General features: G+C 52.2%; 1 protein-coding gene across 9 annotated transcripts in view; it reads left to right on the top strand.

Annotated features, from left to right (window-relative positions):
* Window positions 1–23,060, top strand: part of OSBP2 (oxysterol binding protein 2) — a 93,488-nt gene that overhangs the window by 14,890 nt on the left and 55,538 nt on the right. For 8 of the 9 annotated variants that reach the window (XM_053993554.1, XM_053993546.1, XM_053993548.1 and 5 more), the window contains one exon: window positions 12,203–12,411. The exons of the other annotated variant lie outside the window; for it this stretch is intronic. In XM_053993554.1, coding sequence (XP_053849529.1) covers window positions 12,216–12,411 — 196 coding nt within the window. In that variant the 5' untranslated portion in view covers window positions 12,203–12,215. The remainder of the gene's footprint in view (window positions 1–12,202; window positions 12,412–23,060) is intronic. 9 annotated transcript variants of the gene reach the window in all.

A 23,060-nucleotide genomic window follows, 5' to 3' on the forward strand; every position in this document is an offset into this window, starting at 1 on the left:
GATCCCAGAGCATGTATTGGATTACAGATTTATGGAATGGTTTAGATTGGAAGGGAATTGAAATAGCATCTTGTCCACCCCTGCCATGGCAGGGACACCTTCCACTGTCCCAGGCTGCTCCAAGCCCCATCCAGCCTGGCCTTGGGCACTGCCAGGGATCCAGGGGCAGCCACAGCTGCTCTGGGCACCCTGTGCCAGGGCCTGCCCACCCTCCCAGGGAGGAGTTCCTTCCCAATATTCCCTCTCTCCCTGCCCTCTGGCAGTGGGAAGCCATTCCCCCTTGTGCTGGCACTGAGACTCAGTGCAGAAGACGTTGGGTCTCACAGTGAAGCAGCTGGGATGTGCCAGGCCTGCCCCCAAGCTGTTGGCCAAGGTCACTTGGGCACCTGCAGGATTTGATCCAAAAGCACCCTCAGCCCCAGTCATGGCCCAGTAAGTGGTTAACTCTTGATTTCTGTTTTAAACAAAGCTCTTGGCATCTCCAGCATCTGGAATGCCAGCTCTGCCAACATTTTTTATTTTATGGGTGGTGTCGTAAGGGATGGGAAAGGTCTTGCACTGTGCCATGCTGCCCCTTGCACTCCCACTGCTGACATGGTTTGCTGTGCTGTTTGCTTTTCCCTCTGTTTCCTCAGTTCTTACAGGAAATCTGCTCTTTCCAGGGTTGCTGATCTCCACACTCCTCAGGAGTGTGTCCTGCAAGGATCAGCTGATTGTTTCCTGGGTAGTGGAGGTCATGGAGGCACCTTGTATGCAATAGTCAAGTTCATTCTCCCTCCTTCTGCTCTCAAGTAGTGATTTCCTGCCCACTGGAATCTGTCCTGGAAGCAGGCAGCTGCCTCCACTGACCACTGCCCCAGGGATGACTGCTCCCAGAAGCAGGATATGCTGATTGTAGAGCTGAGCATGGATTTATCACAGAATAAACTTCTGGGAGGTCACAAGAGCCTGCAGAAGTTGCTGCTGTTGGGTGTTTGCCTTGAGCAGAGACAGCTGCGTGTCCTGTTCAGGGAGAAGATGGAGTTGAGGGAACTTCTCTCCATGTCTGCACTGGACACACACCTGGAACCTGCCTCCACATAAATATGTAGGAAAGTGGTTGTTGAACTGAGGATTTCATAGTTAAGGGCTGAGAAGCAACAGTTCAGCTTTTAAATATAAAGTTTTATCTTTCTTCTCATGCCTTAAAATAGAGGAAATATATATTTATGTAACCATGTGGGCTTTGCATCCAGATATCTATCCTCAAGGAATATTTCATCCAGAAGGAGATTCTGCATCTAGATATCTATCCCTAAGAAATATCTCATCCACACAGAGATCCTGGGCTAGAATTGAGCATTGTTTGAAAGCTGGCAAGAAGTCAGGAGTGTGATGATTTTAGAGTGATGTTTGAGGTCACAGGCTGTATCTCATGTGCTGTCTCTGAGGGAAATTTATTGGATACTGAAAACATTAACATTGACAGTAACTTGCAGAAAAGAGAGATGCCTGCAGCATGGAAAAATTCTTGGAAGTGAGCATTCCTAACCACTCTCAATCTCGGAAAGGTGGGATAAGTCTTGTGCTTGAAGCAAATACATCCCTGAAGTCTGTAGTCTGGAAAATCAGGATTTTTAAACCAGTCTGAATATTGTAAATGAGATAGGAATTGATGGGATGGGAATAAAAATTGGGTTTTAATCTTGACTGTGTGTGCCCTGTGTGCTATTATGTCCTTGGCTGTGGTGGTGAGAAAAGATAAACATGAGTTGACTGTGGCTGATCTTTATGCTGATCATTTAACACAATTCCCAAGGGCTGAAGCACCAGTACAAACTTGAAAGCAGAGGCTGTAATGAGAAAAATGACTGCTTGAGGCTCTCATCTGCTGCAGTGCATTTGTTTCTTGTGTAGTAAAGAGAATTTGTCAAATGAACCTTGTATATGGTCACACCTTTTTTGTTCTTGCTTAAAAATGAGCCACCAAGCTCGTGAGTCAGGCCTGGCCCAGGTCTTGGATTATCCTGCTAGCTGTGGGGCTGATGAGATCTGGACCAGACCTTCCATGATGGGTGTGATACCACTGATGTGATAAACTCGGCAGCAGCTGAAAGACTTGATGGGATTTTGTGCCAAAGAGCCTGGCTCCAGCAGCCATTCCCAGCTCCATGGGCACAGCCTGGCTCCATCAGCCATTCCCAGCTCCATGGGCACAGCCTGGCTCCAGCAGCCATTCCCAGCTCCATGGGCACAGCCTGGCTCAGCAGCCATTCCCAGCTCTGTGTGCACAGCTTGGCTCCATCAGCCATTCCCAGCTCTGTGTGCACAGCCTGGCTCCAGCAGCCATTTCCAGCTCCATGGGCACAGCCTGGCTCCAGCAGCCATTCCCAGCTCCATGGGCACAGCCTGGCTCCAGCAGCCATTCCCAGCTCCATGGGCACAGCCTGGCTCCAGCAGCCATTCCCAGCTCTGTGTGCACAGCCTGGCTCCAGCAGCCATTCCCAGCTCTGTGTGCACAGTCTGGCTCCAGCAGCCATTTCCAGCTCCATGGGCACAGCCTGGCTCCAGCAGCCATTCCCAGCTCCATGGGCACAGCCTGGCTCCAGCAGCCATTTCCAGCTCTGTGTGCACAGCCTGGCTCCAGCAGCCATTTCCAGCTCTGTGTGCACAGCCTGGCTCCAGCAGCCATTCCCAGCTCCATGGGCACAGCCTGGCTCCATCAGCCATTCCCAGCTCTGTGTGCACAGTCTGGCTCCAGCAGCCATTCCCAGCTCTGTGGGCACAGTCTGGCTCCAGCAGCCATTTCCAGCTCTGTGTGCACAGCCTGGCTCCAGCAGCCATTCCCAGCTCCATGGGCACAGCCTGGCTCCATCAGCCATTCCCAGCTCCATGTGCACAGCCTGGCTCCAGCAGCCATTCCCAGCTCCATGGGCACAGCCTGGCTCCAGCAGCCATTTCCAGCTCCATGGGCACAGCCTGGCTCCAGCAGCCATTCCCAGCTCCATGGGCACAGCCTGGCTCCAGCAGCCATTCCCAGCTCCATGGGCACAGTCTGGCTCCAGCAGCCATTTCCAGCTCGATGGGCACAGCCTGGCTCCATCAGCCATTCCCAGCTCCATGGGCACAGTCTGGCTCCAGCAGCCATTCCCAGCTCGATGGGCACAGCCTGGCTCCATCAGCCATTCCCAGCTCCATGGGCACAGCCTGGCTCCAGCAGCCATTCCCAGCTCTGTGGGCACAGTCTGGCTCCAGCAGCCATTCCCAGCTCTGTGTGCACAGCCTGGCTCCAGCAGCCATTCCCAGCTCCATGGGCACAGCCTGGCTCCATCAGCCATTTCCAGCTCCATGGGCACAGCCTGGCTCCAGCAGCCATTCCCAGCTCCATGGGCACAGCCTGGCTCCAGCAGCCATTCCCAGCTCTGTGTGCACAGCCTGGCTCCAGCAGCCATTTCCAGTTCCATGGGCACAGCCTGGCTCCAGCAGCCATTCCCAGCTCCATGGGCACAGCCTGGCTCAGCCGTGCTCAGCAGCTCTGCTGAGTTTTTTTTCATGAAAACTCCAACACAAAGTCTTTTTGGCAGCCATATCTTTGCCGAAGCTGCTGAGCTGGTGGTTTGGTTTCTGGGCTGTGAGGGACACCGGTGTCCCTGTGCTGGCTCAGCTGTGGGCCAGCAGCCACCAAGGACATGCTCTTGGAGCGTTTCCTTCTGGTCATGTCCTGAGATGTTTTTCCCATGCTGAGTTCCTTTAATTCTGCTCTGCAGGAAGGGAAGGGGTGAGAGCCCTTTTTGGGGAGCTGCAGCACTGTTGGATGGGAGCAAGGCTGGGGTCACACCAGCTCAGGGAGCTGCCTGTGCTCTGCAGAGCTGGGAGATGGTGGAGCAGGTGAAGCCCCAAACCAGTGCCTCCAGGAGCTTCTTGGGTGCCCATGTTTGCAGGGCTGATAGCCTTATCAGCCAGGCCACACCGGCCTCTCCAGAGGTGCAGAGGAGATATCATGATGTGCTGGGAGGAGTGGGAGTGCTTGCTAGTAAATTTTTTTAACATTAGTTTTATCTTTTTTTTTTTTCTTTTTTCATGAAAACTCCAGCACAAAGTCTTTTGCCAGCCTTATCTGCTGATACCTGCACTATGGCTTAGTTTATCTCCTAGCCACTGAGGTGTCCTGGCAGAAAACCTGCAGCATGCACACGAGAGAGGCAGAAATGTGGCATAAAAGGCAATCCCAGAGGTGTGCAGCAGGATGGGCTGACTTCAGAGTATCTTTGTATTTAGGATGGGAGTCTTGACAGTGGGAGTGTTGTAGAAGCAACACTGAGGAATGAGGTGAAGGGAACTGTGCCTTTTGCTGTGATTCTGATTTTGTCAGGGAAAGCCTTTTAAGGTCTGAGTGCATTTTTGCAGGTTTTACACAGGTTTTCAGGAAGTGAGCCCCTGTGCTTGGCACCCAGCTGGGATATGTTGGATACTGGGAGGAGCTTGCTCTGTGCTCCTCATCCATCCAGCAGCTCAACCTTGATTTTGTTTAGGAAAAGAGGTGAGGGCTGTTGTTTGCAGAACCCTTTCAGCTTGGCAGTGGTGGTTTTCCTGCCCTGAGCACTTCCCCAGCAGAGAGTGTTCTGAAGGAACTCTCTCACATCGGAGATGCTTCTGAGTAGAAAGTGCTGGCGTTGGCAAAGCGTCCCATCCTCATGGGATGGAACCTTCCTAGCAGGCAGTGCCAGGTCCTGCACTGTGGCTCTGAGGGAATTTGTCTGACAAATCGCCTGTCCTGAGCTCCTCTGGAATTTTTTTCCCCTCTCTGAAGCACAGAGAGACGAGGACTGTTTGTGAATGATCTGGAGCAGAAGGATCTTCCAGGCTCTTCCTTGTCCCTTTGCTGGGCCGGGTATTGCAGCCAAATGAAAGTGGAGAAAGGAGTGTGAATTGCAGATTGCTGTGCTTATTGCTTGCTTACAGAAGAGCTGCATGGCCAAATCTTCCTTAAATCCATGCGTGGGTGGTGTTGCTGTGAGGCTCTTTGGTGTTGGGCTCTTTGGTCCCAGTGTGGGCAGGGGTTTGTACTGGAAACTGGCTTGGGAAGCTGCTGGATAGGTTGTGGGGAATATTCCCATGATGTGTGGAGGTGGTGAGTACCTGAGCTGCAGACATCCCTGGGTTTGCATCCGAGGATTGCAGGCAGGATTGCAGGCTTTCCTTTAACCCTGATCATTCCCAATCCGTGCCCATCCTGACTGCAGCCAGTTGCAGATTAGTTGGCCTTAAAATAGGTCTAAAATCGTGTGTTTTTAGTTTTTACAGCAATCTCAGCCCAGCACTTGCCATGTGCTTCTTTGGGGTTGGCTTGTGCTTCCTTTGTTTTGGGGAAGGCAAAAAGAGGAAGCAAAGGGAAAATCTGAGCTGTTTGTCACATGGAGCTTGTGGTTTGTGAGAGCCCTGCTGAACCAGCTGTGGTGTGCTGAACTCACTGGGAAAATACCTCTGGGCCTGCATCCCCCTGGGTATTTGAGTTCTGGGACTGAGTTGTCATAAACTCCCTTTTTCCTTGAACCCGGGGAGAGTAATAACCCCAAGAGGTTTGGTTTCAGTGTTCCATGCCCTGACTTCAGGCATATGAGCTCAAACTCAAGTGCTTTTTGGGATTTCTCATGCCTAAAATGGAAGCAGAGATTTCACTGGCTTTATACCCCCAAAAACTGAACAAATGACATAGGAAATCTCAATTTGTTGGGAAATGTGCCTTGGAGCACTTGTGCAGGTGGGCTCGTTGTGTCTGATATTTCAAGGCTGGAATGTGGGGTGGGGGTGACAGGGAATTCAAACACCAGATGTGGGCATGGATGCTCTGGAAGTGGGAGCTGAGCCATGAGGGAGCTGTTGTTGTGAGGGGGTGGTGGCACAACAGCCTTTTGTTGGCAGTGAGCAATGGGCAGTGCAACTCCTGTCCCTGTGCCCTGTGGGAGTTCTGTGAGCAGTGGGAGAGCTCAGCCAAACCCAGGTGGCCGTGGTAGACTCTGAATTCTGCATGGAAATCCTTGTGCTACATCCTGTGGGAAGAGCCAGCTGTGCTTCTCAGGCACAGCAGGGACTCCAGGGCTGTGGCATCTCTTGTGCTGCCTGCCACTCTTGGGAAGGAAATAAAATATTGTCCCTAGGTACTGAATTGTCCAATTCTGCCTGGTTTGTTCCCTGTCCCTGATTTCTCTCCTTCCCTCTGCCTGCAGCAGTCCTTGCACCTGACTCCAAAGGGCATTTCCCAGTTGGCCACAGGTATAAATATTCCTCTGTGGCTGCAGAGCCCTTAATGTTACAATATTTTCCAGTATGATGAAGAAATGAATTTTATAAACTGGTTTCTACTCAATCTGTAAAAGAAACAGTAGAAAAAGCAGGTCTTGATCTCTGAGTCTGGAGAGGTCAGTGGTGTAAGAAGCAGTGAGGGTGTCAAAGAATCATGGAACAGACTGGGGTGGATGGGACTTCAAATATTATCTTGTCCACTCCCTGCCATGGGCAGGGACACCTTCCACTGTCCCAGGCTGCTCCAAGCCCTGTCCCAACCTGGCCTTGGGCACTGCCAGGGATCCAGGGGCAGCCACAGCTGCTCTGGGCACCCTGTGCCTGGGCCTGCCCAGCCTCACAGGAGAGAATTTCTTTCCAACATCCCATTTAACCCTGCCCCTGGGAAGCCATTCCCTGTGTGCTTCCAGGCCCTCGTCCCAAGCCCCTCTCTGTCAGTTTTATGAAGCTATTGGGTTTGTGCTGTGGGGGAGTGTGTTTCTTCCTGGCTGTGTTGGGTTTTGGGTGTGATCTGCAGCAGTTCAGGAGCCTGGATTTGTAATTCTGTTGAGATCTGACAGCCTAAAAGTGTTTCTGAGCTCCAAATGCAGTGTGGTGGTGGAGCTCACTGGGAAAGTCCCTCAGTGTGTCCATCTGCCAGCTCCAGGGGTGAACCTGGGATTGGTGTCCAGCTCCATCCCATGTGGGTAGTGACAAATATTGCTGTGAGGTCTCTGTACCTCTCAACCAGAGACTCAAAACCCACCCCAAAACCACAAACAATTTCACTCTCTTCCCTGACAGTTTGTGCCTTTTCCTTTTCAAACTCTTCAGATGTTTCTTATTTTCTCCTTGAGTCCTGCCTGAGGGAGGAGGAGCTGGGAGCATCCCTGCTGGCTCTGCCCCTGTGCTGTGTTGCCCATCCAGCTGAAGGGTGCAAGAACATCTCTGCTCATGCAAACTCACCCCCCAAACTTGGACAACAAAACTTCCTTGGGAAACAAATAATTATGTAAGGCAAAGAAAACACCCCAAGATTGTGCAGCAACAGCAGGAGATTTTCCTGTAAATGCTGTTTAAATTAGAAATACTTGCTGGGTAAGCAGTGTCCAGGGAGCTCAGTGGTGCCCTGAAAATGGTCTGGTGTGGCTGCTGGTGCCTCCTGCTTGTTCCAGAGCTCCCAGCAAGTCCCTGTTGGAGCACTTGCTTTCCCAAGAGAAGGCTGGGTCAGAGGCTGCTCACGAGCTGTTCTGGCTCCTCCTGAGCTGTGCTGGCTCCTGGGTAAGGCTGGGTTGAAGTTCCTGGAGTGTGTGACCTGAGGCTGGGGGTTCACTTGCAGCCTCTGAACCCCTCAGTGCCCAGATTTCACTGGCCGTGGTGTAACAGCAGGGGATGAAAGCCCAGGGTGAAGGAGACACTGGGATAAAGAAGACAAAACCTTCTGAGTCTTTAGGAGCCTCTCCTGCTCACCTTGTGCTTCTCAGCCTGTCCTGGGGAGGTGGCTGAATGTGAGCCTAACCTACATTTGCACCAGGACACGGTGATAAGATGGGAATTCAGTGTTTGAGATCCTATGGACAGTCTGGGAGAGCTGGGGGTGCTCACCTGGAGAGGAGAAGGCTCCAGGGAGAGCTCAGAGCCCCTTGCAGGGCCTAAAGGGGCTCCAGGAGAGCTGGAGAGGGACTGGGGACAAGGGATGGAGGGACAGGACACAGGGAATGGCTTCCCAGTGCCAGAGGGCAGGGATGGATGGGATATTGGGAAGGAATTGTTCCCTGGCAGGGTGGGCAGAGCTGTGGCTGCCCCTGGATCCCTGGCAGTGTCCCAGGCTAGGGTGGACACTGGGGCTTGGAGCAGCCTGTGACAGTGGGAGGTGTCCCTGCCATGACAGGGAGTGGCACTGGATGATCTTTGAGGTTCCTTCTAACCCAAAGCATTCCATGATTCTATGATGTAGAATCAGGTGTGCTGATTTCTGAGGCTGCTAGCAAAGCAATAATTTTGAGATGATCAGGGAAGTCTGCAGGATGAGAGTGTGAACATATTTCAGTATATAACTTAAAGTGTGTTTGGATTTCCCTGTGGAGGTGCCTTAGAAGATGGGTGATTCTGGAGACTGGCCTTGCCAGCTTTGAAGGGGACCCTCAGCTCAGTGTTTGTGTAGCTCCCTGCTGGGTTTCAGGTGGGTAATCCACTTTGGAGACCTGTCCCTCACTCCCCTGAGTGTTTCTGGCCCTCTCATGATGCTGGATGCTTCCAGCCAGGACAGAATGTCACAAGGTCCCTCCAGGTGTCACTCCCTGTCACAGCCCTGCTTGGCTGAACTGGGGCAGCTGTTGCGTTCCAGGATTGCAGGAATGCTCTGGTCCCAGGGCTGAGCTGTTGGGAGCTCCCTGAGCTCCTGTGGATGCTCAGGCTGGAATTCTGCTGTGCCTGGGACATGGGGACAGTCTGGGTTCCTCTGCCTGTTGCTGTTGGAGCTGTCAGACAAGAAGTTGAGTGTTAGGAGGGACAAGGCTACCCAGAATGGTGCAGAGCCTTGCTGGTAGAAAGAAAATTCTAAGAGAAATTCCATGGGCATCCCTTGTGCTTGTTAAGTGTTGGGAGCAGAGCGTGAGCTTGGCTTGTTCATTCCTTGCTGTGTCCTGTTAACTTCCAGCAGAGCCACACTGTTTTAATTACAGATCCTGTATAGGCAGCATCTTCCCATCATCCAGAGCTCAACCTTTGGCTGTTGGGATATCACCAAAACCACAGCTATGGAGCTGGCAGGCAAAACCCATTTTATTATCTCCTTTTCCACCTTCTTCTCTTTGCTTTGTAGATAAACCTGTCCTGTGAGCCCTTGCAGGGAGATTTGTTGTTTATATCCAGGGAGATTTGGTACATTTGTTAAAAATTGGGACCATCTTTCTCTTGCACAGAACTGGCATGCTGAGCAGCCTCCTGGAGCTCAAGTGTCCCTTCAGAAGTAGGAAGCAGGTCTTTAAATTATAATTTGCTGCTCTTTTATGGCACTGCAGTGTGTAGCTGCTCTGTCAGGCTGTAGAATCCAAGTCACTGAAAATCAGACTCCAGGAGTTTTAGACTGAAGCCCTTTTAAGGAACTGATGCTGTAAATTGTCTTGTCAAACTCTCTGTGTTTAGATTTGTGGTGTTAAGGAGCTGAAGCAGCTTTTTCAGTCAAAAAAGGGAGAAATGCTATAAATAATATTTTAGAAAGAAAATCTTTCAAGATTTTTGCAAAACCTGTCATTGTGAGTGGCTGGGATACAAGAGCTGTGCTGGGCTGGTGGGTAGGGTGGGGTGATGAAGATGCCAGAATTTTCACCAGTCTGAAATTCCTATTATTCTGTTGAAATAAAAAAGGAAAATATATATTCAGAGCAGCAACATCTGCTGGCTTGGACAAATCCATGTGGGAATTGCGACCTGTGCATCCAGAGGACGTTGGGCAGCTGAGATAGGGTCTTGCTGGTATCGTGGTAAGAGATAGCAGTGGTTTTAGAGTAAGGAATCTCCTCTCTGATGATCTTAGCACAGCCACAGCAGCACTGGTGATGCCACAAGCCTGATTTTGGGGATAAGCCATGACATCTGTCTGTGATTCCTGTCCTGCTCTGTCTGGAGCTGCCTGCCTGGGCTGGGCACTGTTGCTTTGGGCTGATCACTCAAGGCTTCCATGGAGCGTGTTCTGGTGCTTTGGGATCCTGCTGCTGGGAAAAGGGACATAGTGATGTTGATATGATGATGTTTGCTGTCCCCCGGCTGGGTGCTTGAGTCCTCCCTATGGTATTTTGGGATATTTTTTCTCTCTGCTGTGTCCTGGCCAGGACTCTCCAAAGCTGTCATTCCCCCCAGCCTCCCATGCACAGCTCTAATTCTGGTGCTCCGAGGGCGAATCCCAGCGGTTTTTGCTCCCTCGCAGAGCTAAAAAATCCCGGAGGCTCAGCTGCCTCCACCTCTGGGTGCTCCGTGTCCACGTTTAACCTCCCTCAGCCTCAGCCTCAGCCTCAGCCTCAGCCTCAGCCTCAGCCTCAGCCGGGTGCTCTCCAACGCAGCGCTCCCAGCGCTGTGCAGAGCCCGGAGATCAGCCGGGATCACGTTACGCAAGAGCCGGGTGCCAGCGGTGAATAAGCAGATCCAGCTGACCACGAGGGCTCTGAAGGGCACCTCTGCTCCTTTCCCCGTCTGTGGACACAGGAGGTTGCTGTTGGCTCCAGGCTGGGTCAGGTGCTTGCCTCGTGTGTGGGTGCTGATTGATAGGAATTGATTTCCCATGCAGATGGGAAGGGAGCTGGGAGAGCAACATCTCAGTTTGCTTGGGTGGGAGAGCGAGGCTCTTTGAATGTCTGCAGCTGATTTAGTGCAGTCACCTGGGAGACCTTTGCTTTGTGGAGAAAAGATGATTTTAGCAGCTCTCTCAAGGTGGGAAGGGATCCCTCCTGGGGACACAGTACGTGCTGCAGTGTGAAGGGATGACCTGGGAATGAAAACTGGGGCTTGATTCCTTTGGGGCCAACTCACCCCGTGCAGAAACTGTAACCACACTGTGCACTGGGTCTGAACTTACCCTATGGTGCTGAGAGACATGAACTGTAGGTCTTTAGGAGGCACCAGGGGGATTTCATGTCCTCATGTCAGGCTTGGATATGGCCCTGGGATAAATCTGTCCCACAAAGCAATGTCAGGGCTGAGCAGGTGAGAGATGTCCTTGAGATGTTTGGGAGTTTGGAGATTTGAGTTCCTGGTCAGGCAGAGTGACTTCCTTCTGTGTAACATGCAACCTCAGGAATCAGGTTGGCAGTGGGTATCCCTGGATTGCTGCCCATTCTTCCCTGGCAGGGACCATATCTCTATCCTGTAGTGAACTTGATCACCAACACTTTCTGAGAGCAGCTCCAGGCTGTGCCTGTAAAGCCTCCCTGCTCCCATGTTCTTGTGGAATTACAGAGTCATTGAGGTTGGAAAAACCCTCTGAGATTGTTGAGGGTAGTGCATTAACTTGCACTGCCAAGGCCACCACTGACCCCTGTCCCCAAGAGCCACATCCACACAACTGTTAAATCCCTCCAGGGATGGGGACTCCAGAACTGCCCTGGGCAGCTGTGCCACCCTGACCATCCTTTCCAGGAAGAAATATTCCCAAAATCCACCCTGAGCCTGCCCTGGCCCAGCCTGAGGCCGTTCCCTCTCCTCCTGTCCCTGTTCCCTGGGAGCAGAGCCCGACCCCCCCGGCTGTCCCCTCCTGTCAGGAGTTGTGCAGAGCCACAAGGTCCCCCCGAGCCTCCTTTTCTCCAGGCTGAGCCCCTTTCCAGCTGCCTCAGCCTCTCCTGGGGCTCCAGCCCCTTCCCAGCTCCGTTCCCTTCCCTGGACACGCTCCAGCCCCTCCAGGTCTCTCTGTCAGGAGGGTGCCAGAGCTGCCCCAGCACTGGAGGTGCCCCAGCAGTGCCAGCTCAGGGGACGGGCACTGCCCTGCTCCTGCTGCCACCCCAGGGCTGGGACATATGAGGTCTAAGCAGACTTGGACAAAAACAATGATGGAAGGGAGAGCATATAAAGAGCCACAAAGTGCTCGATTTTGGAGGTGGGACAGCTGGGAGAAGGGAGAAAAGGAGCAGTGGAAATGAGATGAGAAAACCAGTGTTGTGTAGTTGGAACTTTGCTTTTAGAGCAGTCAGAAGCAGTGGACACGGTGGGATGTGAATGTGTAAGGAATGATGGGGTGTTGCTCCTCCAAGGGAACAAGCTCCATCTAAACAGCTCAGCCTGTCCTTGTTTCTCTGTCTGAGGACCTTTTCCAGCTTTAGTGGATTGCATGTGAGTGCTGCCAGCTTGGGACGTCTCCACAGGGCTGTGCTCTGCAGGAGGGTGCCTTGGAGGTGTTTTGGGATCAGGTACAGCGGCACTGACACTTCCTTGTCTCTCTGTTCCTGTGCAGGACGCAGGCAGAGATGGCCCACACGTGCCGGGGCACCATCAACCTGTCCACAGCCCACATCGACACGGAGGACTCGTGCAACATCGTGCTGTCCAACGGGGGCAGGACCTACCACCTGAAGGCCAACTCGGAGGTGGAGAGGCAGCGCTGGGTCACGGCCCTGGAGCTGGCCAAGGCCAAGGCCATCCGCATGCGGAACAACCAGTCAGGTACGGCATGCCCCGGGCAGCCAGAGCCCTCCAGGTCCTGCTGCTCTGCTCACCCGGCTCTTCTGTGCTGGTTAAATGGTGCAGAACCCACCCAGGTAGGGTTTCATGTCTCCCAGGGACGCAAAGGGTTGGACGCAGCCCTGCTGCACCCCTTTGTCATCTCAGCTGCCTGGGCAGCTCTGAGCAGGTCTTTAGAGCCGTGGGAATGGCTGTAAATTGTGGAGAGCCAGTAACAATGAGCTAATGATGCTGCTTCTGGAAGGCAGAATGACGTGTCTTTCTCCTGGAGACTTTGTGCTGGGAATGCTGTAAACGCTGTGCTCAGAGGGCTGGGCACCACATGGGTGGTGTTCCATAGCTTGGGGAGGTTTGGTGGATGAATGATACAGATCTTTAGTTGAGCTGTTTCTGTGTGGATCTCTGATTCTGCCCCTTTGTTGTGGTGTTTATTGGAGTAGGTTTGGGACAGTTACACTTTGTAAAGCTGTCAGAGCCTTGTGCCTGGTCCACAGCTCCTCCCCAGGGTGCCATTGTTCTGCTCTGTAATGGGTCAGTTAGGCTTGGCAAACAGAATATTTTAGAAATATTTCAATGATTCTGTGAGTCTGTATTTCAATATCTATAACTCTTCTGGGATTAACATTGGGTTTTCTTCTCCAAGCAAAAACAGCTTCAAGCTGCAGTAAACAAACTTCAGAAATGGAAAAGGGAAGGCTCCAGGGAGACCTTAAAACACCTTCCAGTGCCTACAGGAGCTCGAAGAGAGATGGAGAGGGACTTGGGACAGGAGTCCAGGACAAGGGGGAATGGCTTCCCACTGCCAGAGGGCAAGGATGGATGGGATATTGGGAAGGAATTGTTCCCTGTGAGGCTGCTGAGGCCCTGGCACAGGGTGCCCAGAGCAGCTGTGGCTGCCCCTGGATCCCTGGGAGCACCCAAGGCCAGGTTGGATGAGGCTTGGAGCACCCTGGGATAGCAGAAGGTGTCCCTGCCCATGGCAGGGGGTTTGGACTGCATGCTATTTGAAGTCCCAACCCAAAACATTTTGTGGTTTTAAGTGCTGTGAACTTTCTGTCCCTTAAAATTCCAGCTCTGAAATATGCAAATACAGACAGAGAGCCCAGCTGATCCAGGAGGAGGGGGAAGTTTCTGGGCACACTTGTTTAGGGTGGGACACTGTGCTGGCCCTGACTGCTGTGGGGGCTGTGGAGTCCTTCAGCTGGGTGGGTGTGTGGGAAAGGAACTCCTGGACAGGTGGACGTGGGAAAGGATCTCCTGGAGAGGAGGGTGTGTTCTTTACCTTCCCTTTGGGACCATGGGGCTGTGCCAGTGCTGGGTCAGGGTGGAGCGGTCACAGGGGCTGTCAGCCACGCTGCCTCCCAGGTCAGGCACAGCTATTTTGGTTTGTGTCTGCCCATAAAAATAGCAAATGCAGAGGCTGGCTGTGCTGAGGCTGTGGCTGTGCTGAGCTCTGGGCTGAGAGCAGTGCTGTGGATGTGGCTGTGCTGCCCCGAGGCTCTGCTGACTCAGCTGTGATCCAGGCCACGGAGCTGATGGAACAGAAAATCCACAGCAGACTCCTGCTTTTCCAGGCTTTCCTGATCTGATCAAGGGGATAAGACACTCTGGAAATGGGTGCTGAATCCTGAGCACATCAGTGAATTACTTTATGCCTTAATGTTCACCTGGCTGATGGTTTGTGCCAATTAGAGATATTTTAATTATAGTAAAGAGTGACTGTGTGTTTGGCTTGAATCAAAATAGAATTCCTGATGTTGTGTCCCTATGAGCACTGGGGTGGATGTTTATAAGAAAAGGGAAGAGGTTCTGGATTTGCTGCAAAAGTCCCCAGTCCTTCAAGTCTGCTCATATGCAGAATTGTCTAAGTTGTCTCCTCTTATCCTGAGGGATCCCCAAAACCTGTGTGTTCCCCAAGGGCTGCTCTGCAGAGCCCAGGTGGGCTCCAATGAGTGCAAAGGGTGGTGAGCAGCTGAAGGGATTTGTGCCCTCAAGGAGGAGCATCCATGGCTCTGGGAGGCCAGAAGGTGGGGAGAGAATGGCAGAGGGGGCAGGTAATGTGGGCAGAGGAGCAGGTTTGTGTCTGATGCTGTCTGTCCTTCTGGGAAAGGACACAGAGAGCATCCTTGTGGCCCTCTGTGCTCATGGGCACTGCCTGCTGCCCTGCCTGCTGCCCTGCCTGCTTCAGAGGCCATGGCCCACCACCCTCACTGGGAAGAGTTTCTTCCCAATATCCCATCCATCCCTGCCCTCTGGCAGTGGGAAGCCATTCCCTGTGTCCTGTCCCTCCATCCCTTGTCCCCAGTCCCTCTCCAGCTCTCCTGGAGCCCCTTTAGGCCCTGCAAGGGGTTCTGAGCTCTCCCTGTTGTGTCAGCTGCACTGCTCAGCCTTGGATCTCCCACAGACCTGCTGGAGCCTGGGCTGGGATTCCATTCACTGTTTCTGCAGGAGTCAGTGATCCCTCTGTGCTGTCAGGGTGTTTGAGATTTGATGGGAAATTTGATGGATAGGAGGACTGGCAAATTGCTGCCCATATTTTCACTGCTGGATCACCATTTTGGGGTGGGTGAAAAGGGTCTTTCCCCCAGGAGTTCTGAACTGAACAGCTGTGGAAGTGTTTTTAACTCTGTTTTTTACTCGGCTGCTGGCTGGAGCTGTGCACCCGCAGGGGCCATTTCACAGGGCTGCTTTTTATGTTTGTTTGTAACAGCAAAACCTGTCCCCAAACCGAGTATGGGATGGGAGACTTTGCTGTTCTGTGCATGGGGAGCTCTGGTTTCCCTTCTGCCCACTGTGGAGTCAGGTGTATTTAGGTAATGAGCTGTCACCTGGGACATTGGTACTGGGAGATGTGACCTGAGCTCCCCTGCTTCCCAGGGAGGAGCCTGCCCAGGGAGGAGCCTGCCCAGGAGGAACCTGCCCAGGAGGAACACGCCCAGGGATTCTGAGCGGATTAGTGGCAGAAAGCGAGAGTGGAGCTGAGCTGCTGGCTTAGCTCTCTCCTCAATTACCACATGTGCTTAATTCCTCTAAAACACATGTAGAGTGTGACAGTAGGACAAGTCCCAGACCAAGCTCTGCTCAGCCAAACCTGGCATTCCTGTTGCTAGGTGGGATTGCAAAGTGTTGGTAAAGTTGTAGTAAACTCGATTTGTCTTCATCCATCACCTGCTTTTATCAGTACTGGCTGTGGCCCTGTGCTGTTACCTGGCCTGAAAATCAGATTTCTGTGTTTACCCTCTGTATTTGGTGACTGTGGCTGCTGGATTTTCTTTAAACAAATACAAAAATAGATATAAAACTATCCTTTCTTTTTAGAGCAGTATCATGACACCCAGGAATTGTATGAGTGCTGAATTAATAATTGTTTTCTTGGCTCTGCAATAAGGGGGCCCTTGGAAAAGTGTGCATGGAAGGATGGAAGTCTGTTCCTGGTATTTTAAACACTAGGAAGACTCCCCAAAATGGACTTGGGCAGCTTGGAGAGGGAGTTGGTGACTCCTTTTGGTTCCCTGCTTGGGGATCCCCAGCAGGAGAGAGGGTGAAAGCTGTGTTGTGATTCCAATGCTCGCCTGATGAGGAGCAGATTCTGGGCTGACAGAAAGGGATTTTGGTGTTCATGGTGCTGAAATCCAGGAGTTCACTGGACAGGTCAGTGCTGGTGTCTGTGCCAAGAACAACTCACCTGCCAACCACTCTCAGAGGCATCTGGTTCCTTTGGCTGAGGCTGGAGTCAGTGCAGAGAAGCTGGGAATTGATAATCAGAGTGGAAAAGAAGGAATGCAGGTTTTCTGTGTGCTGCTGTGATCTCTTCCCTGGAGATGCCCTGTCAGTGACTCACAGGGTTTTCAGTAGAACTTGAAAAGAAAACCCAAACAACCAAACAGGCACAAGATTAACCAGAGAAATAAAATCTCCTCTGACAAGGGAAGGAGGGTGATGGAAAGTAAATTTTTCATTTGGGAGAAGGACAGCTGAAAGTGACACATGAATGATGGTTAATGGTACAGGAAATGTGCTGGAGCCCCAGGAGAGGCTGAGGGAGCTGGAAAGGGGCTCAGTCTGGAGAAAAGGAGGCTCAGGAGGGACCTTGTGGCTCTGCACAACTCCTGCCAGGAGGGGACAGCCAGAGGGGGTCGGGCTCTGCTCCCAGGGAACAGGGACAGGAGGAGAGGGAATGGCCTCAGGCTGGGCCTGTGGGGATATTGCGACAATTTCTTTCTGGAAAGGATTTTTCAGCCCTGGCACAGCTGCCCAGGGCAGTTCTGGAGTTCCCATCCCTGCAGGGATTTAACAGCTGTGTGGATGTGGCACTTGGGGACATGGGTTATTGGTGGCCTTGGTAGTGCTGGATTAATGGTTAGACTTGATCTTAATGGTCTTTTCCAACTTCAACAATTCTGTGACTGTCTGAGTCTAGGAAATTTGGGGACAAGTGCTTATAACAAGAAAAAGGAGGGAATTATCAGCTCATAGGTTTAAATGGAGCAGGAATAATTAATATTTTGTACAACATCCAATTAAATGGTGGCACTTGCTGCCAGGAGCCAGAAAATCCAGGGAGACTCAACAGATCTGGGCACAGTTTCATCCCTTGGGGTACAGGCTGTAAATGGCTGTGTGTGGAATGTGACCTGGGGGCTCCTTGTGCAGCACAGCTCTGACAGTGAAGGATCAGTGCCCAGAGGAACCAGAGCCTGTACCCTGTCCCAGTATCCTGTTTCCAAAATACCAATTGCAGTTTGCTTGCAGGGAAAGAGATGAATTTTCCTGGGGTTTTAGGCTGACCTTGTGTGACCATCCCAGGGAGGATTCACTTTAAAACCAACACCCTGTGGTGTGGGTCAGTGATCTGGGATAATGGGGGTTCATTACTTGGGTTACCTGGTTATTCCTCCTGCCTTAATCCATTGTTTTCTTCTTGAAAAACCAGGAGGGATTGCTTTTGGGGGCTTTCTGTGTGCTGCAGGAGGATGGGAGCTCTGAGCAGGGGAGAAGAAGAGTGGAAGAGGGCTGGTGATGCCCTCTGCTCAGGTCCTGGGGTGAATTCCTTTTGCAGGAGAGTGGAAAGGGAAAATCCAACTCTGGAGAGGAACACTAGAGCCATGGGGATCCCATTACAGGCCTGGGTTGCTGTTGGGTGGGTGGAAGCCAAGGGCAGCTCAAGCCAGCAAGGAGTTAGCCTTCAGCGTCCCAGATCCAGCCTTTATGGCAGCATTAAAAAATAGCCATAATTAATTATTCCTCAGCTTTCCCTTTAATCACTCAACTGATAATGTCACTTTTGTTGTTCTACTCATTTCGGCTGTTTTTTGTCCTTTTTCCAAGGCAGGGGTTTGTTTGCAAAAGCCATTTTGAGTTGGGCCTGTGACACTGCAAAGCATCTGGCACCTTCCCTGTCCCATTCCATGAATTATCCCCTTGTTGCTCCCTCCGGCCTCACAGAAGCTCCTGGCCAGGTGGCCTTGGCTTGTGGCTCCGCTGGGGTTGTGGCAGGACGGGACAATTCCTGTCATTGTTGTCCCAGCTCATCTCTGGCTGTAACAGTCCAGCTATTCCCAGCTCTTTTGACAGCAGCATTCCCTTTTCCCCTCCTGCCTGTGAGTTTCCCCATCACTGTGAGCTGTTTCCCTGTGCTGGAGGGCTCTGGCTGCCAGCGCTGTCACCTTGCTCTTCTAATTGTCTTTTTATCCTTGGAGTCTGGATTTTCCCAGGACAGCCAGCTGTTGTTAACTATGCCAGGGGCTGCTGCCATGGGAAATAGAACTGATCATCAGCATCAGTGCTGCTGATGTTTGCTTGGATTTCCCATTCCTAGTGATTCCTGTCTCCTCTCAGTGCCTTCTGCTCTCACTTGTGTTCCCTCCTGCAGCTGGCAGGGTGCTCTGGCTCCCCGGTTTCCTGATGGCTTGGGGTGGGTTGGTCCATCTCAGCCACCCCCAGTGAGCTGCAGCCAGCACTTCAGCTCCTCCTGCCACAGCCACAGGGATGCTGCAGGGGAGGAAGGGTTTGCAGGGGGATCTGGACAGGCTGGATCCATGGGAACCTGTGTCAGGGAGAGGGACTTTAGACAAAGGCCTGGAGTGACAGGTTAGATGGGATACTGGGAAGAAATTTTTCCCTGTAAGTGTTCTGAGGCCCTGGCATGGGTTGCCCAGAGCAGCTGTGGCTGCCCCTGGATCCCTGGCAGTGCCCAAGGCCAGGCTGGACACTGGGGCTTGGAGCAGCCTGGGACAGTGGAAGGTGTCCCTGCCCATGGCAGGGGTTGGGACTGGATGAGCTTTAAGGTCCCTTCCCACCCCAAAGCAGTGTAGGGTTCTCTTATCTACACAGCCTCCAACTGCTCCCTTCTCCTGGCTGCTGCCTGGAGGTGCAAACACGAGGAGGATGGGAGGAATCTTTGGATTTTTCTATTTCACAAGCCAGGAACCACTTCCCTCCCCTCCCTCCCCCGCATTGTTATTTTTCTAATCTGTTTTTAATTCCCTTGCTGCTGTTTTCCACTCCACTTGCATGTGGGGATGGAGTAACCCCAGAACCGAGCTCCCCTCCTCGCTGTGGTGCTGCTCTCCCCTGATCGCAGGTACCACAGCACGTTCACTGTTGTTGTTTTGCAGATGTAATCCGTGATAATCATTGCCAGCCAAGGAACCCAGAAAACAGTACTTACATAACAGCAGGAATTAAACATTCCAGCAGGGGCTCAGAGCAGCCAGCAGTATTTAGGCCATTCCTGCTGCTCCTGCCTCATCCTTCGGAGTGAGCGCAGGAGCCGTGGCTGCTCCTCCGCTCTGGGTGGTGTCCGTGGTCCAGTGGAAGCTGTCCCTGCCCATGGCAGGGGTTGGAACAAGATAAGCTTTAAGGTCCTTTCCAAGCTAAACTATTCCATGATTCTGTGACAGGACAAGGGGGAATGGCTTCCCAGTGCCAGAGGCAGGGATGGATGGGATATTGGGCAGGAATTGTTCCCTGGGAAGGTGAGGGTGGGCAGGCCCTGGCACAGGGTGCCCAGAGCAGCTGTGGCTGCCCCTGGATCCCTGGCAGTGCCCAAGGCTGGGCTGCACATTGGGGCTTGGAGCAGCCTGGGACAGTGGAAGGTGTCCCTGCCATGGCAGAGGTGGGACTGGATGAGCTTTAAGTCCCCTTCCCACCCAAACTATTCTGGGATTCTGTAATTCAGAAGTGGGATGGGAATTGATGTCACAGCTCCTATTGCTCCAGTGCTGCTCCTACCCCTGTCCAAGGGCAGAGGCACATCCCCTCTGCCTCCCCTGCCCTGTGCCACTGCCCAGGGACTCCTAGTGCTCCCTCCTCTGGGCAGTGACCCTGTCCTTTCACACTCTTGGCAGCCTCTTGGGCTGTCCTAGGGCTCCTGAAATCCCTCGGCAGGGCTGGCGTTCAGCTGTGTGTGGCGAGCCAGGCCCTGGGGCAGTCTCAGTGGAGTTTTTTGGGGCTCCTGCGTTTTCAGCATTCCAGGTGAGGCTGCAGCAGTAACCCCCTGGAAATAAACACAGGAACGTGACAGAGCAGAGGAGTGCTGGGGGCGAGGCTCTGGGCAGGGCTGGCGCAGCAGGAGCGGAGCAGGGGTGGGCAGGAGGCTCCGTGCCCACGCCGGAGCTGGGAAAACGCTCCTGCCGGAGGAGGGGGTGGGATGTGCAGCACGAGGATTCTGGGGGAGGTTTAGATTGGATATGGGGGAAAATTCCTTCACGAAAAGTGTGCTCAGGCTTTGGAACGGGCTGTCCAGATGGTGGAGTCCCCATTCCTGGGGGGATTTAACAGCAGTGGGGACATGGCACTTGCGTACGTGGGTGACCTTGGCAGTGCTGGGACAGCTGGACTCAAGGATCTCAGAGGGCTTTTCCAACCTGAGTGATTCCACGATTCTCTGAACTCTGCTGGCACACCAGGCCCCTTCTTTCCTCATCAGGGTGACTTGGGACAGCTGTGGTGAAGGAAAGGCCCTATTTTGGCTGAGCTGATGCAGAAGGAGTTTTGTGCAGGAACACTGGGAGGAGAAATCCTTGTGAGTCCTTACTCAGTCCTGCCTGTGGGAGCTGGGAGGGTGGGCAAAACCCAGGGGCTGAAGTATCCTGTTGTACACAGAGGGTTCAGTTCACTCCTTGGCACGCTGGAGAGCAGATTCTTCTCTAGCAAAAATGGGAGGGAGTGAGATAAATTCCTATGGTGAGGATTATGCTACTCCTGGCATTGATAAATAGCAGGGAAAAGCTGGTTATAAATTGATAAAGTGATAAATACCAGGGCAGAATGGTTTCTGCTGTGCCATGTTTGTAGGTACCACAAATCCATTCTTATTTCCAAAAATGCTGTGGATTGTGTTAGTAGATTGTGTTTCTCCCATGCCCATTTCCTGTGTTTCTTTAAATCTGTTTTTTCCCCTCATTTCATTATTTATGGCCCTTTTCCCCTGTGCCATGGACAAACACTGTGAATGTGTGGCCTGAGTGAGGGGATTTCCATAATTCCATGCTTTCCAGCTGTTTGTAAATCCGTGTTTCCTTTCTCTCATTCCCAGTGCCTTTTTTTTTTTTTTTTTTTGTTGCTTCCACATGATCTCCTCCCTTTCACACATCTTTTTGGGGAAAGAATTTCCCAAGGTCACTTGGCAAGGCTGCAAAGCCCAAACCAGTGACCCCTGGGTGGCTGTGCCCACATTGCACCCGAACTCAGGGCTAATTATTTCCCTTGGGGAACTGCAAGTGGTGCTTTGTGACTTCCAGCCAAAGGGGTGGGAACAGCCTTTGCAGGGTCACAGAATCATGGAATGGTTTGGGTTGAAGGGACCTTAAAGCTCATTTTGTCCCACCCCCTGCCATGGGCAGGGACACCTTTATCCCAAGAGGGCAGAACTTTCCCATTCCCAGTGCCCAGCAAGGAGGGACCAGCTGCCCTGGGTTCATCCCTCAAGTGAAAAGTTCCCAAAATGACAAACCCAGTCAATATTAGCAAGTGCAGCAGGGAAGGAACAGCAAGAATCATCCTTCCCACTTCTGCACCCACGCAGGAAGAGGGATTTTTGAGATCCCAGAGAATACACAGTGCTTGCCTGGCAGGGAACCAGGAAAGACTCACCCTTGGTGACAAGGTTTTGGTGTTTGAGCAAGAAAACACTTTTATATACTACAAACTTGTTATCTTTCACAACAGGCGAAAAAATGTGGTTTCCCTAAGTACCAGTGACACACCAGGTTTAGCTTGGGAAGACTTTCAAAAATATTTGTGCTAAAAATAATATCAAAACTTTCAAGCACTTCTAGTGCTGCCTAAAATGGGAGCATGCATTGTATTTATATGCTGGAAAACCTTATTCCCAAACTAAGATTTACACGTTTCTGGAAGACGACACATAAAAAGAGACTGGACACCAGATAAAGCAGAACTTTATCCCCTTGGAGAACCAAAGGATGAGAGTACCTGAAGGTAGCCTGCAAGAAAGATGGAGAGGGACTGGGGACCAGGGATGGAGGGACAGGACACAGGGAATGGCTTCCACTGCCAGAGGGCAGGGATGGATGGGATATAGGGGAGGAATTGTTCCCTGGGAGGGTGGGCAGGCCCTGGCACAGGGTGCCCAGAGCAGCTGTGGCTGCCCCTGGATCCCTGGCAGTGCCCAAGGCCAGGCTGGACACTGGGGCTGGGAGCAGCCTGGGACAGTGGAAGGTGTCCCTGCCTGTGGGATGGACAGTTCCAGCACAGGGGGTGTGGAACCTCATGGGGATGGGGCTGCAGGAAGGGGACAAAGCCAGGTCCTTGCTCACCTTGGCTCTTGAGCCCTGAGCTCTCTCTCAGTGCTGGGAACAGACTGCTTACTGATTTTTAAGGCAAGTTTCACCTGTACGCAGCTTTTAATGCCACATTTAGCAACACAACAGGGATTTTAATACAACTGGGGGCACCAAGGGGGAGATTCCCAGCTCAGGGAATCAGTTCATATCTCACTGTAGTTGTCAGGCATTCAGAATTCCCACAGGCTTTTTTCTTTACCTGGCACAGAAAAGGGCTGTTGGTGATAAATCAAGTTTGAACTCTAGAAACAATAATAGTCCTTGCTAATTAGAAATGAGTGAAAAGTGATTCTTCAGTGGGTCTGAAGGCATCTCTGGAGGGTTGGGCTAAGGCAGAGGAGGAGGTGGCAGGGCTGTTGGACACTGAGGAATGAGGGACTGGCAGGAAACCTTGTGGTGTTTGTGTCTAATGAAGCCCAGCAGCTCCTGTTCCTGGCTATAGAAGGGAAAATGGGATTTGGATTGGTGGTGGGATATGACAGCTCTGTGCAGTCCTAGCAGGGCACAGGGAATCCCTCAGGGTTCTCCCTGCACATAAAAGAATTTGGGTTGGATGTTCATTTGTTATTCTGGTATCAGGGAATTGATTGGACTCGTAGTTTGAGGGAATGCCTGCAGAGCCATGTGTGGCTTCCATCCCCTTGGGATTTCTGAAGACATCTCTGGACAAGGTACTTGGGATATCTGAGCAGACTGCAGTCACAGAATCACAGAATTGTGGAGGTTGGGAAAGCCCTCAAAGATCACCCAAATCCCTCTATTCCCGAGCACTGCCAAGGCCACCACTGACCCCTGTCCCCAAGTGCCATATCCACACAGCTG

This window comes from Vidua macroura, chromosome 18 (genome assembly GCF_024509145.1).
Source record: "Vidua macroura isolate BioBank_ID:100142 chromosome 18, ASM2450914v1, whole genome shotgun sequence".
In the NCBI taxonomy this organism is placed as follows: domain Eukaryota; kingdom Metazoa; phylum Chordata; class Aves; order Passeriformes; family Viduidae; genus Vidua; species Vidua macroura.